We start from the raw sequence: 17,978 nt of genomic DNA on the forward strand, positions 1-17,978 counted from the left end.
CCATTGTACAGTATTGATATACTATTGTTAAAGAATCCATATTGCAACGTTTCATATCACAAGCTCTCATGTTACAGTGTTGATACTTCAGTGTAAAATACCGACCACTGATGGCACAGTCACAACAACAAAACGTACCACTACCTGGAGACCCCAGTGAGAAACGAACTCACGATCCCTGGTTTACTAAACCAATGCTCTAAGCACTGAGCTATAGGACGTCTTGAGATGCACATCAATGTACCATATCACAATCGTACCAGGGCGGCACAATCGCTTGTGTGTCGTTACACACTTGGCCAAAATTTCTCACCAGTGTCAAATATCAATATTGCAAAATATAGTATCTCTCGTGATAAACTTTCAGTACACCAGTGTCAAGTATCAATATTGAAGCGTGCTGAAACACCATGTCTTATGACAGTATTGCATCATCAGTCAAGACTTGAAAAGTACTAAGGTGTTGAATGCACGTCATCTTTCTTTGGATGTGTACTGAATAAAATATAAAGTAATAGCATATATCCGCATTCTATTGACAATGTTAAAACCATTTAATTCCTTTTAATGTAAGTGTACAGAATCTTCATCCTCGGAGACAATATCAAAGATTTGGTGCTGAACTTTAAGTAACGTGCTGAGAAATAAACAGAAACCTATAAAAGAAAGCAATTCATATTATTATGAATGAAGCCATAATTAATACATTCATTGTCGCATATCAGGTATAGCTGTCTCCATTAAGCTTTTGACTGTGTGGACTATTTCCCGCTGTTGTGTTTATTTCTATTGTGCAAGGTGACGGCAGTTGTCAATAACCAGTGAAAGGAGAAATTACAATTATTGTGTGACACCTAAACTGCACACTCAAGTGCACTATGTTCGTACCATGATTTTTTTGGGGGGTATGGGGATTTTTAGCTGTCATGATTATTTGTATTGTGTATGGAAATGATGTGAATATTTGATGAGAAGAGCGATCCCTTTAATCTTATGTGGCATACATAGCATGTGCCAATGCTGCGTGTGGCATGGACTTGATTCTAGACAATGTGGATTATCTCAAGTCCTTGTTTATTTCAGTTGTGCTGCTGTTGGTGGTTATTATGAATAGCTCCCAAGAGGAGCAGTTGCAAAATCATCAGACACTTACATTGCATGTGTCTATACCTGACCAAGTATGCTGTGGACAATTTTTTCCCCACGCTATTATTTCCATTGTGCCAGGGGTGGTTTTCGCATGAATAATTGCCAAGAGGAGCGATCAGAGGAATTATTACACTTGAATTGCTGGACCGAGAATAAAGGGGAGATTTTTTTTTTTACTACGTGAATTATTTCCACCCTTCATGTTTATTCCTATTGTGAAAGGTCGTGGGTGTCATGGACTAGGGAAATCAATGATCACGTAATCAAACAGCATGTTCACTGCATGTGCCTCATGTCCAGTGGCTTATTTTTTTTCATGTGATTTTTTTTTAGTTCTTGTGTTTACTTCTATTACTCTAGGGTCAGACACATATGCATAACTGCATCAATTATATTACACATACATTAGACATGCATGTATCGACCTTTTTTTACCACTGTGTGCATGTTTTCTTGTCGTCATGCTGATTTCTATTTGCCGACCATGAATTCAGTTTCCTTTTCTTTTGGTATCACAACCTAATCTTTTCCCTGTATCACCGCTCCAGCGAGCTCATCAATGAGTCACACGCTGCCAGGAAGGAGGCCTGGAACTCCTGGTCGGAGAAGCGCATCACTGACCGACGAGCGTTGCGTTGGATTTGCGCACGCTGTTCTGGCGTCAACGTGAGGATGGTGTCCATGGCGGCGGCGTAATCATCCTCGCTGTCGGCCAGGAAGCCTGTGCGCTTGCCCTCATACGGGACTACGATGTCCAGTTTGGGACCGCCCGACTTGTGGGCCAGTACCACCGTGCCGGCTGCCATGCACTCCACTACGCCTGCATGAAAAGGGGGAAGGCTTAGTTATCTTGAATAACTAGGAGGAGGAGCCATATATTTGTACACTGCATGCACATTATAATTTAAACTAAAGGTATACATATATATATATATATATATATATATATATATATATATATATAGATTATTTCTATATTGTTTCTATTGTGCAAGGTGTTATAAACTGATAATAAGAGCAATTGCATGTATCATGACACGTAAACTGGATGCACATGTATGTGACCGGCGGCACGGTGGAGCAACTTGTTAAAGCGCTGGCCTCACAGCTCTGAGGACTGGGGTTCAAATTCCGGCTCCCCCTGTGGGGAGTTTCCATGTTCTCCCCGTGCCCGTGTGGGTTTTCTCTATGGTGGAGACTCCAAATTCCCCATCGGCATTGTGAGTGCGAATTGTTTTTCGCTTCAATGTGCCCTGTAATTGGTAACCAGTTCAGTGTGTACCCCCACTTCCTGCCAAAGTTAGCTCGGATAGGCTCCGACACTCCCGCGACCTTTTTGGGAATAAGCAGCTCAGATAATGACTGGATGGATGGATTACTATTATGTTTTCATAAACTTAAGTTATTGGGTGGATTGAGTTTTTGGGAGAGTCTGGAACAGATTAATGGCATTGCAATTAATTTAAAATGTCAGAAGACAAAGATGATTTTCTTCATAATTTTAGAACCCCCTTACAAACGACACCTGCTAATTTCAGTGATTAATAACAGTTAAATCGATAAATATGATTGTAAATGCGCCTTTCCATCTTTGGTTCGACTTGGCGCTACGACTTAACCCTAGTCAAACAGCCTGCTAGCCTGCATTGTGTACTATTGTTCCATGCTGTTGTTCCCGTCCTTGAATATTTATTGTTGTATGATTTTGGGATTTCACAGTAGTTTATTGTGTGTCATTTGTTTGTACAAATGGTTTAGGCAGTGGCAAGTTACTTTGGGTTTCCAAGTGAAAAACAAATACGTATGGTTTGACTATGCCAAGTTCATTTGGGTGATCGCATATGTCAAAATCCTTCTCCTTCTCCTATTCCAATACACGGCTTGGCATTGTAAGTAAAGAGTGTCGTGTGTTGTGTATTGTGTATGACAATTGCAACGTCACTTCTGGTCGGCCTCGAAGTAGATAGCATAACGACCCTCCGATGTCTCGGGCTACGGGCATTTTCGGAAGGCCTCAATACACGTAATAAAAACATAACGTGCAGGTATTACACATAAATTTAATATACAAGTGGGGTTACATGACCAATTAACCTTGAACCTCAATACCCCATTGTATAATCTTTTGCCACGAACACAGCATGTGGTCTTGTTTTTTTTTGGGACAGTGATTTCTCCAGGTGGTAATTTCTTTTTTGATGCTTACCGATGCCAAAGTGTTCGTTCCACATGGTGTGCAGGCCAATGGTGGCGTCCGCGAGCTCTCTCTTGAGGTCCTCGAAGGGCAGATTGAGCTTAAAGTGGACACGGTCCTCCATGCCCAGCTCCTGGCAGAGTTGACGCAGGGAAACCACTCTCTCCTCGTCCTCCCGATCCCTGCAGCCGCCTATAAGAACCAGCCGCAAAGAAGAATCCTCTGGTCTCCGAGCTAGCAACTTACGAAAAGCTCGGATCTGCAATGGGTGGTTCTTCTCCGGCCGGAACTGCGCCACCGATACGATGGAGCGCCATATCCTGTCCTTTCCCGCATCACATCCCAGCTCCTCCCAGTCTTCGTCACCTTCCTCCTCCGTGCGGTCCAGTGGTGAGCTCAGGAAGGCTTTTACGTCGCAAGGCGGGTAGACCACGACAGTGCGGGCTGGGCAGCGCCAGAGAGCAAGGATGTGCCCCAGCGTCCAGGTAGAATTGACCAGGATGATGTGGCTGCAGGAGCCCACCAGCCCATAGAGGATGGCGAAGATGCAGTAGTACAAAACCTTTATCGCACTCAGCACAGCGCTATCACTGATCGAGTCTGCGTTGTTGAACCTGACACACCAGGACAAACGGTATAAGAGTGGACAAAGTCACGTTTATGTCATGTATTCATGTTTAAAGACTACCAAATATTTACATAACAGCGTATATGTCAATGAAAAACTAATATTTTTACAAAAATGTGTGTATGTGAATGGACAGACTCTTTGTCATTTTCACACAATTTGATTAATACTGGGAAAGACATTGCCTATTGAATTTCCCTTTGAAAAACTGATGTTGAAAATTTTTTGCAGTTATTGTCGATCTAGAAGTCATACTTATTTTTAAAATATTTTAAAATAACATTTATAAATGTTAATGCCAAAATGTCTTTACCAAAAGCTTTCTGATGTGCATTATGTTTTCTGAATATATTAATTATATGTAGGGGTACATAAGATTTATATAAGAGAGAGATTTTGCTAAAACAACTTTTCTAGTATTTGGGATGAAACATTGTGAAGATGGGAGTGCATCAGGGCTCTGCCCTGAGCCCCTTCTTGTTTGCAGTAGAGATGGACTGTCTGAGAGATGATCTCGGACTGGAATCTCTAGGGATTATGTTTACGAATAACATTGTGATCTGCAGTGAAAGCAGGCAGCAGGGGGAGGAACAGTTTTAAAGGTGGAGGTTTGCACTGGAAAGGATAGGAATGAAGACTTGTGTAAGTATGTCATAGTTTTTTGCTCTGCGTTGTCCCAATTTATGTTCTTTGGATGAATAAAACCCATCCAACAGATTCCAACTTCTGCGAGGTGGTCTGTTCAATGGTCTTTAGCCGTTCTTGACACTGTCTTTACTGATAGGTCCACTCAAAAGCCTTATTATGCTGGTGCAATACACCAGAGAGAACTATGAACTGAAGTACCAGGATGAAGCGGCACTTTTCCTATCACACAGTTGCAAACTGAAAAATAAATTGTATTTTTCTGGGATTATAAGGAATTTGCATGAATTTTTGCACATGTTGGAACTATTCAATGTCTTTACAATTATTACAATTATCTAAAGACAATTGTCATGGGTTTGAGCAGAAAGTATAATTTATGCACTTGTCTTAGTAGAGTTTTAAGGACAAAACAGTAATTGTGCAACTCGTGATTTTTATGACGCAGAATGTCTTTACTGATATGCCCTTTTTTTTGGTATCGCTATGTAAGAAAGTTTAGGCCCCATAGCTCAGTGGTTAGAGCATTGATTTGGTAAACCAGGGGTCATTAGTGCGTATCCCACTGGGGCCTCCACTCCCCGAGAGGGGTAGTGTCAGGAAGGGCAGCCGGCGAAAAACTGCGCCTAACAAATATGAGCGTGCAGCTGAGATGTCACGCTGTGGCGACCCTAACGGGACAAGCTCAAAGAAACTTCTTCTATGTAAGAAGTGTACTGTAGTGGGCCACCACTATTTGCTCTGTCACTAAGTACTGCCTTTCCAAAGAATGCCCAAAATGTCATCAATAATTATAATACTGTAATTATTATTGTTATTTTTTCATTATTGGTCAAATTATATGAAAATGACCCTTATACATAAATGTGTTTGAATGAAAGGACAAATGTCAAAAATGTAAGTGTATGGTCAGATATTTATATCTTGTGTGCATGTAAATGGCCAGATCTTTACATTTGGGGAAACAGAGTGAATTATATATTCGTTCCATCCATTGGCATAAAAATGAATGAACAGCCATAACCCGCGAAACGTTACCTGGGGTTCCTCTCCCGGACGACGGACAACATGTCAGTGCTGACAGTGGGATAGTGGACGTAGCTGGCCACCTGGCAGCCTCCCAGGTAGCGAAAGATCGGCAGCGTGAAGGCATAGCCCATCGAGTCCACGTACACGTCAGGGACAAACGCCATAAGGGCCTCCCAGCCTGACAAACACACACATAAACGCACAAATGCAAAATGTCTGTCAAGAGAGAAAGTTCTAGTTCCAAGAGAAGATAGTAATCTCCTGTTAGTTGACTACATTGTCTGTTTAACTGTACATGCCTGCACTTTTGTTATATTTAGTTTAATAGTAAAGAAGATTGTTTTTTTTTTTTTTATTATTTGAACCGAATACAAAATTTAATATGCATCAAAATACTTCAGAGGAAAAGTTTGTCTTAGCTACTGAGAGAGGTAAACCCACATCTGTGACTGATGGCAATGGGACCGCCTTTGCCCAAAATTGAATGAGGAAAAAAAAGCACAATTCTAATGAGGTTGGAACGTTGTGCAAAACATAAATAACCAGAATAAAACAATTTGCAAATCATTTTCAACCTATATTCAAGTGAATACACTACAAAGAGAAAATATTTAATGTTGCTGGGACAGGCCCAATAAAAGATGGGAAAAGTTGAGGAATACTTAAAAAAACACCTCTTTGGAACAGCCATCATCCATCCCTCCATTATCTGTACTACTCACTAGTGTCACAGGCAGATCTGCTAACCAGCCATCCACCATCCTGCCTAATCACCTTTAAATTTAATATAAATATATATGAACCTTTTTCACTATATTAAGCCCCATGAGTGCTTTCTTTGTGAGAGTTCTCCAAACCAGGAGAAATTGCTTTAAAAAAAAAAGCACCAGAATCCCAAAACACTAGAATAAAAACTATCTAATAAACGGGAGGAAATTATAACAATAATCATAAAAACAACAACAAATTAAAAGAATATATATATATATATTAACAACAGGGACGGGCCTTACTTTTCATGATTGAATATCATGATTCAGAGGCATTTAAAAAAAAAAGTGATAGTTTTTGGAAACTACGGCTTAGAAAAATACTTAACGCAGCAGGAATACAAGTTACAAGTTCACGAGGCCTCATCAAGCCATCACTACTAAATATTGTATATACAGTATCTGCCAAAATCTTTGTAGTTGTAAAGTGAGTGGGGTCACCTGCCACCATATACCGGCTCATATCTCCAGTCACAAGTCAAATAAAAAAAAAATGTTTAATCAACAGCTCATATCTCGAAAAATATGTAAGTTGGGTCACTCATATCTCGAGGCTCTGTCTTACCTAAGACCATGGAGCCAGCACTCTGGCCGAGCAGCGTGAAGTGAGGGTAGGAGGAAGCCTCCACCAAAGTACGGCGATGCAAGAAGACAAAGTTGACGGGCCGGGGCAGCTTGATGTCGAAACGCTGCCGGGCTCGCTCCAGAATCTGGGCACTTGTCACTCCCTGGTCCCCTGTGTAGACCACGAAGGAGACATGGCGATACCTGGGATGAGGAGATGAGACGTTGTGGAAACATTGCATTTGAGAAAAGTAAGAAAAGCAGAAAATAAGCCACTTGGAGCCTGAGAAAGAAAGGTCTCAGTCGCATCTTAACTAAAGACATAGCCGACAGATATGATGAGTTGGACAGGTGGTCCTGAATTCACTTTCCGAGTGTCATTTATCGTACGCAAGTCAGAAGTCTGAATTGCAAGTTTTCTAATTTCCCCAGATACCTCGTTACATTGTAACGTAATCCAGCCCAAACAGTAAGTAGCAATATGAGTCCTGCACTAATACACTAATGCATTTATTTAGCTGCTTAAAAGGGATTAATTCAAACATGCACATAACCTCCAGCAAGCTTTGAATCATACTTTAGCTAAAAAAACAGGTATTCCTCTCTGAACGTACCCGAAGCTCAAGACACAGGGTGTGGTCACTCTATCCACCCAAGGGGTACCAGAAGTGAGGTTGGAATTGCCAAACACACCACGCCACACACTGCGAGCAGCGTGTAGGAATATGTGGAAGAGGAGGATTGAAATTTTAAAAGCGAGTATTTTAAACACCCCTTTTGCACAGGAAAACTGACTCAACACAAAAGGCATACAGATCCAAAGTTCTGCAAGGCCATAAAGCTAGATAGGACAGTAAAAAAAGAAAAAGTAAAAATAACAATTTGAAACTTTTATTATAAAACTATTTACGAAGATAATTAGGAATCATACCAGTTCTAAATAGGAGCGCCTCATTTACTTTTATAATGATTTTTTTTCCAGTATACTAACATGTTTGAATGTAGTTTGAAAATGTGTATTCATCCATCATGCAATTGGTTTTACAATTTTAATTTAAAAAAAAAATAATCATGCAACTGTATTTTTTGGTAATTTTTTTTTATAAAAAACTACTGCAAATGAGTTATTACCACTGTCCATTTCAATGCATGAGATATTGCGGACCCCGGCTTTCGCAGTTCTAACACACCTTTGGGGGGGCGGGGGGTGGGGGGGGTGTTACATACCGGTGCATAAGGGCCCTGAGGGCGCACCAGAGGACGCGCTCCCCGCCTCCGCCGGCATTGCAGTAAGGGTGGAAGAAAGCCACCGACGGGCCGCCTGCCTGAGCCCTACGGCGGCCCTGCAGCCATGCGCGGAGTGCCAGCAGGAGCAGGAACAGGAGCAGGGTCAGCACCAGGCTCAGGACCAGGCAGGGGACCACCAAGGACCAAAGCAGCCTGGGCGAGTTGAAGACAAAAGAGCTGTCAGAAACTAACAGGTGGCTAATGCTACTGTAGAGGTTCACTGCAAAGCATCATTATCTGTGTAGGAAGAATCATACACCAGAAAAACACACATCGTGGTTTACAGAGGCAGATAGATAATAGATTTTACCCACATTTGATAGGTGATATTAGCATCAGCCAATCAGGAGCATTTTATGCTGATCAGTCGATCAGCTTCATTGTCACAATTTGTCTTTCCGATCAATGACGCCATTGATGGACTCCGTAAAGGACATTTACTCAGGACAAAACAGGAGAGGACATTCATGTAAGGCTTGCTTGAGGTATGTTCACATACTTTTAATACAATTAGGCCTCGCAAGCAGGCAACAAAACGTTACATAGCCGAGCAAAGTAGTGCTAGCGCTCATGGTTGTGTGTAAACATGCTGCCGTTCTACTGAACATATGATTTGAACACAGCAGTGAATTCCAACCTTTTTGGGGACAGGACACATTCTTTAGAATTTAAAAATCTCACGGAATACCAACAAACAAAAATGTCACAAAAAGTACATACATTTATTCCTGTATGTACTTACTGACATCTAATAGGAGACCATTATTATGTCTTTCACTATGTGCTCTCGCAAAAATAGATGAACATAGATACATTAATTATTCTAAATCTATATTTTTGAGCAATTAAGTACACGAGTATACATAGTAAATGAACAGGTCATCTAACTAAAGACTCATTGCTCCATCTCGTGAACGTTTATCGTTTTTTTAAACTCACTGATCTGTGATTGGCCCCAATAATCCTGATCGTATATCCATCCATCCATCCATCCATTTTCTTCACCGCTTATCCTCATGAGGGTCGCGGGGAGTGCTGGAGCCTATCCCAGCTGTCAACGGGCAGGAGGCGGGGTACACCCTGAACTGGTTGCCAGCCGATTGCAGGGCACATCGAGAGAGACAACAGTTGCACTCACAATCACACCTAGGGGCAGTTTAGAGTGTCCAATTAATGTTGCATGTTTTTGAGATGTGGGGGAAAACCGGACTGCCCGGAGGAAACCCACGTAGGCACGGGGAGAACATGCAAACTCCACACAGGTGGGGCCGGGATCGAACCCGGGTCCTCATAACTGTGAGGCCAAAGCTTTACCAGCTGAACCACCGTGCCGACCTCTGATCATATAAAGCCTCCCAAATAATTAGGGCTGCAGCTATCTTCTACTGAATAATTAAGCAGTTGAAAAAATATTCAGCATTACCAAACAACACGAAGACAAAATACTGTATGCATGGGAGGTGCAAACTTGGATTTGTCAGCCTCACAATACAGGCTAAAATTAACCACACAACAAGATTTTCTTCTTTCAAAATGCTGAATGTGGTTGGACAGGACACTTCAACCAATGAAAACTTTGAAAACCAGATGACTGTTTACACAGAAGAGTTTTTAATGTTGAAAAAAAAAGTATTATGTGCCATATACTGTGCACTCAAAATCACACTAAGCAAGAATTTGGAGTCTCTAAAGAATGCATGTTTTGGGATGTCTGAGAAAAGTGGAGTGCCCAGAGAAAACCCACGCAGGCACGGGGAGAACATGCAAACTCCACACAGGTGGGCCCAGAATTTGATCCCCGGGCCTCAAAACTGTGAGGCCAACACTCTAAAGCTGATTGAAACACAAACTTGACTTAAAATAGTGCACATATAAAAATCTTTGTGAGAAGAGCAATGCAGGCACTAGAACACTGAACAATGTACTTTGATAACTAACTGTGTTTTTGTTTATTTACTTAAGGGGGGAGACTGGAGGGATTTCAAATGTTCATTCTGAGGCCCTGTAGCTCAGTGGTTAGAGCACTGGTTTGATAAACCAGGGGTTGTGGGTTCGTATCCCACTGGGGCCTCCACTCCCTGAGAAGGGTTGCGTCAGGAAGGGCATCCGGCGTAAAAATTGTGCCAAACACATGTGCGTTCATCTGAGATGACACGCTGTGGCGACCCCGAAAGGGACAAGCCGAAAGAAACTTACTTATTCTATTTTATTTTCTAGAAAATGCCACAAACATGTTAATTGTCACATTGTTACGGTGACATCAAGCGTGTATGGTTTTAAAAGGCTGGACCTGGCCAGTTATGACGTGTAGGCCAATGAATGAAAGAGTACAGTTACAAGATAAAAATCAGTCATAAATTAACAAAAAATGCTTCTTAATGTTTTCCCAAAAAAATCTGATGTTTACATATGCTTTCATAAAAGATTACTGAAATCAGATACTGTATTTAGTTTTGAGAGGCTGAAATCTGATGACTTGGACAGTTACCAAAAGCAATGGGTATGTACGTGTTAATTTGATGATCGATTAGTTATTGATTGATTCAGCGATAAATTCTGACACCACTAATTTCACAGTTTTTCTATGTTTCGTTAAATACAGAAGTTGAAACAGTGTTTGTACGAATCCCTTTGTATCTGGACGTCTGCTTAAGTAGCCAGTCTGTGTACTTTTATTACATCTGTAAAAAGAAGACTAAATTAATCAGTGCTTTCAAGCAGGTAAAATTCTCGTCCGAGTCGATAATCACAATATGATTTCTCCCTTGATTTTTGGCTGTCATCGACTCTAAAAGCTAGCTACACGCACAGCGTCGTTTTTGTGTGTTTAGAGTTGTTAATATAGTACTGTATGTCTTCGAAAATCTTCACATCTTACCTCACGAAATCACAGAAGCAGAGAGAGAAATTGTGATGATGGTGTAGCTCCGCCATCTTGACAGCTGAGACTTTGAGGACCGCCTCGACCTGTATGCGTCACGTGATTAGCGGAAACAGCCGAGGCACCGGGAAGAATTTGAGACAAATGGAATAAAAATGAAAAAATCATGTCTATTGTCAAATACGCCACTTTATGAGGTATTCGTAACAATTGAACATGTGACATCGAAAGACCCCCGCTGGTTGTTGAAGTCCGCAGAGATCACGCAAGGGTTACGTCACGCTAACTTCATTGGCTCCCGTTGTGTTTACATATTGCGTCATTAACATGTGGAGTTAATTAATTTGTTTTCCTTAATTTCTATTGTAATATTTAATACAAATAAATGAGATAGCAGGGCAGAGTGTTGATTATTTTCGCTCTCTGTACTTTTGAAATGTGTTCTAACAGCTACATTTTTTTGCAACTAGAGGCCAACTTGCCTTAAAAGTGAATATAAACAAGCACTGCATGTATGAAAATGTAGGTAGATTAATTGAATTATATTACACGAAATAAACGTTTGAAAATAAAACGTAAAAAAAGGTGAGTTTCAAGTTGTTTCTGTGCCAACACTTCCGTTTTAGGGATTGACGTAATATCCGTTTCCAGTCTACGGGGGAAGTGGCGGAAGCAATCATGGCAGCCACAGTGACGGTGAAGTCAACCAAAGAGCGACTCTTAAGTGTTTTGGACGATTTAGAGGTTTTATCTCGGTATAGCGAAATCCCATTAGTTTTTGTTCATATTTAAATATGTTTGTGTGCTGTGTGTGTTGACTTCGTCATCCAGTGTTTGCTTCTATGATGTTGTCTGACATTATGTCTTCTGTTTTCCTTACTAGAGAGCTCATCGAGATGTTAGCGCTGTCCCGGAGTCAGAAACTCCCTCAGCCCGGCGAAGACACTCAGGTACCAGGCACACCTCCACACACGACCAGCAAGCATCCACAGTCAGTGGAACCGTATACGTGAGGAGAAAGATTAGATATCGTCCGTCAACCATCTCCCTATTTGTAAACTTATCAAAGATTTTAAACTTTAAAATTAATCAATTAAAACTTTAATAAAGATTGTTTTTCATTTGCTCCTTGTGGGGTTGACGTCGGAGAAAGCATGTTGGTAAACTCAAAATGATGTAGAGCAGGTCAGGATCACAATTGGCAGTGATGGAAGTTCGCAGTTAGCTGGTCATCCTCAGTATAGTATAGTAATCCTCTTCTAGTTCACATTTCATTTGGAAACGACCTTTTGTGTGTGTGTGTGTGGTGTGTGTGTGTGTGTGTGTGTCTGTCTGTCTGTCTGTCTGTCTGTCTGTCTGTCTGTCTGTCTGTCTGTCTGTCTGTCGTCTGTCTGTCTGTCGTCTGTCTGTCTGTCTGTCGTCTGTCTGTCTGTCTGTCTGTCTGTCTGTCTGTCTGTCTGTCTGTCTGTCTGTCTGTCTGTCTGTCTGTCTGTCTGTCTGTCTGTCTGTCTGTCTGTCTGTCTGTCTGTCTGTCTGTCTGTCTGTCTGTCTGTCTGTCTGTCTGTCTGTCCTGTCTGTCTGTCTGTCTGTCGTCTGTCTGCTGTCGTCTGTCGTCTGTCTGTCTGTCTGTCTGTCTGTCTGTCGTCTGTCTGTCTGTCTGTCTGTCTGTCTGTCTGTCTGTCTGTCTGTCTGTCGTCTGTCTGTCTGTCTGTCTGTCTGTTGTGTCTGTCTGTCTGTCTGTCTGTCTGTGTCTGTCTGTCTGTCTGTCTGTCTGTCTGTCTGTCTTCTGTCTGTCTGTCTGTCTGTCTGTCTGTCTGTCTGTCTGTCTGTCTGTCTGTCTGTCTGTCTGTCTGTCTGTCTGTCTGTCTGTCTGTCTGTCTGTCTGTCTGTCTGTCTGTCTGTCTGTCTGTCTGTCTGTCTGTCTGTCTGTCTGTCTGCTGTCTGTCTGTCTGTCTGTCTGTCTGTCTGTCTGTCTGTCTGTCTGTCTGTCTGTCTGTCTGTCTGTCTGTCTGTCTGTCTGTCTGTCTGTCTGTCTGTCTGTCTGTCTGTGTCTGTCTGTCTGTCTGTCTGTCTGTCTGTCTGTCTGTCTGTCTGTCTGTCTGTCTGTCTGTCTGTCTGTCTGTCTGTCTGTCTGTCTGTCTGTCTGTCTGTCTGTTTGTTTTTGGTTTTGTTTGTTTGTTTGTTTGTTTGTTTGTTTGTTTGTTTGTTTGTTGTTTGTTTGTTTGTGTTTTTTTTGTTTTTCGTTCGTTCGTTCGTTCGTTCGTTCGTTCGTTCGTTCTAACATGGTTGCGTGTGTTTCTCACAGATCCTGGAGCTGCTGGTACAGCGTGACCGTGAGTTCCAGGACCTGATGGAGGTGGCCCAGCAGCAGGGCAAGGTGCACCAAGAGATGCAGCAGCTGGAGAAGGAGGTGGAGAAGCGAGACAGCGACATCCAACAGCTACAGAAGCAGCTGAAAGAGGCAGAACACATCCTGGTACGTCTCGCTGGTTTCAGCTGTACAAACAAGCAAAGTTCTTGCAGATAAATTGATCATCAGTGCCAATATTCTGCATTTTTACACACATCAGGATTATTTATTTATTTATTACAAAATCAATTCAAAACTGGAGAAACTTCAGGGCATTGTTTATTCATTTTTACTTAACATTACAAGAGATCAAGTGACCCTGCACCTTTTGTTTGAACATAAAACATGGGTTAGCGCAGTGGATTTCAAACTTTTTGGGCCGTGGGGATCAACTTTTTCCGTGCTCCCCCACCGCTTGTAATTGTATTGGGAGGGGGTTGGGGGGATAACACTGAAAATTGGAAATGGGTGGATTTAAAATTTGCCTGGGGGGAATAATCTGCTACCTCCCCTGTTCCTAATCTCCCTGTTATGACCCACCTCCCAATTAGAAAACCAATGGATTAGTGAAAAATTTTGGAGAACTTTTTTTGTACAAAAATAAGGAGCCATTTATTTAAATTGCAATCTATATATATAAGATGTTGCTGATCCTGGGAGATTACTGTACTTTTTGTTAAAATTTAAAAACGAAAATGTCTGTTGTCTAAGGTAAAAGCAAAACCTTTAACATGTTGCAAATGTCAAAATCTGTTTCATAAACATACTGTTTGCTTAAAGGTTCCATATGATCCAGATACATTTTTTTCTACTGTTATATGCATAAAATGGGTCAAAAAGACTCTGTGACATGGTTTAAATTTGACATCTATGATGTTTGTCAATTGCATCCATAAAGCAATAAATAGCAGCACAAGGCCCAAAAGGGTGAAACCGCTTTTGTTGCTCCCATCTGTCTCAAATGCCAGGCGTAAAAGAACACTAGAATAGCTGGAAAAAGGACACCCTGGCATTTCTAAGATAAATTATCTTGCAAACCTGCTAACAGTAAAAATATTGTATGGGACCTTTAAATGTATTTAAATTAGGAATTATGATATGTATTATTCAAACTGTGAGTGATATTTTTCTTTTTCCAGCAAATGAATATTGTCTACAAATATTGGTTGTTGGCCTCCCTGACTACTAATCGTCGTTATCAACGCTGAAAAAAAACAAAAAAAACACATTGATCCTTCTCCACAATATTGTTATTTTTGTCCATTAAAACATAGCAAACAAAAATCATTGATTTTGGGGGTGTTGAAATGGATCAGTGACATTTTAATAACATGAATTTTATATATGTGAAAATTAGTTACAATCTTGGTCTAGGCACCACTATGGTAAACTAAGGATGCATATTGAAGTGATACCTCTTAACTGAGAAACAAGGTTTGTATTTCAGGAATGAGCTAAATTTAGCTTGGGTTGTCAGAGAGAGCATATGCTATATGTGCAATTAGGGAGCAGTTGTTCAAAAATAAGTAATACAGTACAAAACAAGTAATGCGTCGTGTCTCGTTTAACTTAACTCAGTCAGTTAATTAGATGTGAGGCGATCCCAGAAACTGGGACATCAACTGGAATTATCTGCATATGGAAACCAACAATGGCAATTAGGTGAGTGAGCAGAAATGTTTTGTCTTTGATTGACTCGTCTCCCTCCGTTCTTGTCCTCAGGCGACAGCCGTTTACCAGGCCAAGGAGAAGCTCAAGTCCATCGAGCGAGCCAGGAAAGGTGCACCCACATGCCCATGTGACCCCCTGATTGATGGATTTGATTCACTGACACTCTGCCATCCCCGCAGGAAGTATATCGTCCGAGGAGCTCATAAAGTACGCCCACAGGATCAGCGCCAGTAACGCCGTGTGCGCGCCACTCAACTGGGTTCCAGGTTTGCATGCAAAATCTCGAACGTGCTGTTTGTTCATTGACTGGTGACTACTCAGTTGTGTGTCTGTACAGTGCAACCTCTCTCTATATAACAGAATCCGATATAATGGGTAATTGGATAAAACGGACTGTCGGTGCTGGACAATGCGCCAAAAAATAGTTTCCAAATGTCACTTCAACTGCCATTGACAAAGTCTGTTAGTTCCAGAATTGGCAGTGTTATTTACTGGCGCTGTGGCACAATAGAAGCAGAGAATGGAGCATACGTAGTTCCAGGTCACATATTGTATATACAATGGATGTATCTCAATAGTCGCTTAAATTGTCTTCTATTTCATTGTTTTGCTATTGATACTGCTTATAAAGACCCTGAGTCAAATGCTCATTTTAGTTTATGCTGCAGGCTGCTAAGAAAATGTATGTTCGTAATTTGCACACAATTTATTTAAACCATGCAAACTTTTTTGACTCAACTGTCCCCTAAAAGAATCTGAATTGAAAATCGTTTGGTGCCCGAATTGAAATGAGCAAAAAGAATCTCTCAAATTCAAATGATTCATAACCTGAGTGGGAACATATCAATAGTGCAGTAATTCCCAAACAGTGTGCCGGGGTACATTAGTGTGCCGTGAGCGCTCTTCAGGTGTGCCGTGGGAAGTTATCCAATTTTATGTAATTGCTAAAAAAAACATTTATTCCAAGAAATAATATGTCTTTATTCATCTATTAATGGTAGTGAGGCACAATGACAGACAGAACAAACAAATCCTCTTCTATTAGATGGCAAGAAGTACATACAGTAGTTAATCGATCCATTTTTGGTTACATTTACTTTTGTTGATGTGCCGTGGGATTTTTCAAAATATGTCCCTTGGCTCTATTAAGGTTGGAAATCACTGCAATAGTGGACAGGTTGAAAACCACTGATCTATGTCAATGGATTAGAAACTAGGACGCAGACTAATTCCTTGTGGTTCATGAAACCGGCCTCAATTTGCCTATGACCACTGTGTCAACAATGACACTAGCATGGTAAGTTCTGGATCTTTTGGGTCACAAAAAAGTACATAATTTTGTACTGTGCAATAATATGGGTGCATATGACCACAAAAAAGTGCTTCATCGTAATGGGCAATCTGCTTTAACAGAGAATCCCCAGCCCCTATTAGTCCAATATATAGAGGTTCCTCTGTATATATCCAGAATTTGTTGTGCCCTGCTTGACATCGACTGGTGAGCAAGCCATTGTGTAGCTGCCCTTTGATTAGATGTTGACCCGTGAAATTTCCCGCAAAACCTTTAAATCTAACTTAGACGCAATATCTCAAATCAAGGCAACATTGACAGCTCATTTGAAAATACTCAGGTGACCCACGGCGGCCGTACCCCACTGACCTGGAGATGCGCAGCGGCGTGCTGGGTCACATGGCCAACCTTCCCACCAATGGCGTCAACGGACACCTGCCTGGCGACGCCCTCGCTGCCGGGAGGCTGCCAGGTATTCTATTCCCGCCCAACCAACAACCATTCTTCTATTGTCATTTGCCACTGTTAATTGTTGTAAACGCCCCACCCCGCGTGTGCCTCCACAGACGTGTTGACGCCGCACTACCCTTGGCAGTCGTCCGAGCTGTCAGTGGGCATGCTGCCGCCCCACCACGCCAATGACTTCGGCCTAGAGCCCCCCGGACACAATAAGGAGAATGAGGATGACGTGGAGGCTATGTCCACTGATTCCTCCAGCAGCAGCAGCGACTCCGACTGAAAAATGAGTGTCTGTGTGTATGGGTTCTTTGTAATTATGCTTGTAAATAAATAATTTTGTGTAGAAATGTTCATATTTTGTCTGTAGATTCAAAATTTCTATAATAAAAATATAAACACTTTGTTCATCCCAAAAGTACATCCATCCATTTTCTTTGCTGCTTATCCTAATGAGGGTCGCGGGGAGTGCTGCAGCATATCCCAGCTGTCAACGGAACTTTTGGGGGTGGCTGGTAAAGCATTGGCCTCACACCTCTGAGGACCTGGGTTTCATCCCGGCCCCGCCTGTGTGGAGTTTGTACGTTCTCCTTGTGCCTGCGTGGGTTTTCTCCGGGCACTCCGGTTTCCTCCCACATCCCAGAAACATGCAACATTAATTGGACATTAAATTGTCCCAAATGTGATTGTGAGAGCGACTGTTTGTCTCCATGTGCCTTGTGATTGGCTGTCAACCAGTTCAGGCTATACCCCGCCTTCAGTTCGTTGACAGCTGGGATAGGCTCCAGCCCTCTCCGCGACCCTAGTGAGGATAACCGCCAAAGAAAATGGATGGATGGAAAATAGGTACATTTTCACAGTTACATTTGATTTGATGAGAATAAGCAACAACAACAAAAAAAAAAGCAAAAACTAAGACGAACTACCATTCCAATCCTTCATTAAAGGACACTGGAAACTGCTTACATTAATTAAAATAATTTCTGGTGTATGGAAGTTCCCGGATTGTGGGTAATCCTGATTTCATTGTTATAGTTACACAATATTGTGAAGAAGCATTTTT

The 17,978-nt window shown here is 41.6% G+C and overlaps 2 protein-coding genes across 3 annotated transcripts; one reads left to right on the plus strand and one right to left on the minus strand.

The window, feature by feature from the left end:
* Positions 1-275: 275 nt before the first annotated feature.
* Positions 276-11,393, minus strand: alg11 (ALG11 alpha-1,2-mannosyltransferase). 2 transcript variants are annotated; one of them, XM_061842473.1, is made up of 7 exons: positions 11,145-11,393; positions 8,207-8,419; positions 6,981-7,183; positions 5,655-5,823; positions 3,590-3,957; positions 3,356-3,535; positions 276-1,969 (listed from the first exon to the last, which is right to left on the minus strand). In XM_061842473.1, the coding sequence occupies exons 1-7, from the start codon at positions 11,198-11,200 to the stop codon at positions 1,686-1,688; spliced, it is 1,473 nt and encodes a 490-aa protein (XP_061698457.1). In that variant the 5' UTR covers positions 11,201-11,393; the 3' UTR covers positions 276-1,685. The 2 variants fall into 2 exon arrangements, with proteins under 2 accessions (XP_061698457.1, XP_061698456.1); XM_061842472.1 differs by having other exon boundaries at positions 3,356-3,957; positions 11,145-11,392.
* A 410-nt stretch (positions 11,394-11,803) lies between these two features.
* Positions 11,804-17,334, plus strand: med4 (mediator complex subunit 4). Its single transcript, XM_061841658.1, has 7 exons — positions 11,804-11,902; positions 12,031-12,097; positions 13,453-13,623; positions 15,220-15,277; positions 15,348-15,434; positions 16,800-16,931; positions 17,026-17,334. Exons 1-7 carry the CDS (start codon positions 11,826-11,828, stop codon positions 17,196-17,198), a joined length of 765 nt encoding a protein of 254 aa, XP_061697642.1. The 5' UTR covers positions 11,804-11,825; the 3' UTR covers positions 17,199-17,334.
* The last annotated feature ends 644 nt before the right edge of the window (positions 17,335-17,978 follow it).

This window comes from Syngnathoides biaculeatus, chromosome 14 (genome assembly GCF_019802595.1).
Source record: "Syngnathoides biaculeatus isolate LvHL_M chromosome 14, ASM1980259v1, whole genome shotgun sequence".
NCBI classification, from domain to species: domain Eukaryota; kingdom Metazoa; phylum Chordata; class Actinopteri; order Syngnathiformes; family Syngnathidae; genus Syngnathoides; species Syngnathoides biaculeatus.

Coding starts and splice junctions, on each gene's coding strand:
- alg11 (XM_061842472.1), bottom strand. CDS start 11,200: ATGGCGGAGCTACACCATCATCACAATTTCTCTCTCTGCTTCTGTGAT. Junction 7,184..8,206: donor CTCAGGGCCCTTATGCACCG/GTATGTAACACC, acceptor TCCTCATCCCAG/GTATCGCCATGTCTCCTTCG. Junction 5,824..6,980: donor TGCTGGCTCCATGGTCTTAG/GTAAGACAGAGC, acceptor TGTGTTTGTCAG/GCTGGGAGGCCCTTATGGCG.
- med4 (XM_061841658.1), top strand. CDS start 11,826: ATGGCAGCCACAGTGACGGTGAAGTCAACCAAAGAGCGACTCTTAAGT. Junction 15,435..16,799: donor GCCACTCAACTGGGTTCCAG/GTTTGCATGCAA, acceptor GAAAATACTCAG/GTGACCCACGGCGGCCGTAC. Junction 16,932..17,025: donor CGCTGCCGGGAGGCTGCCAG/GTATTCTATTCC, acceptor GTGCCTCCACAG/ACGTGTTGACGCCGCACTAC.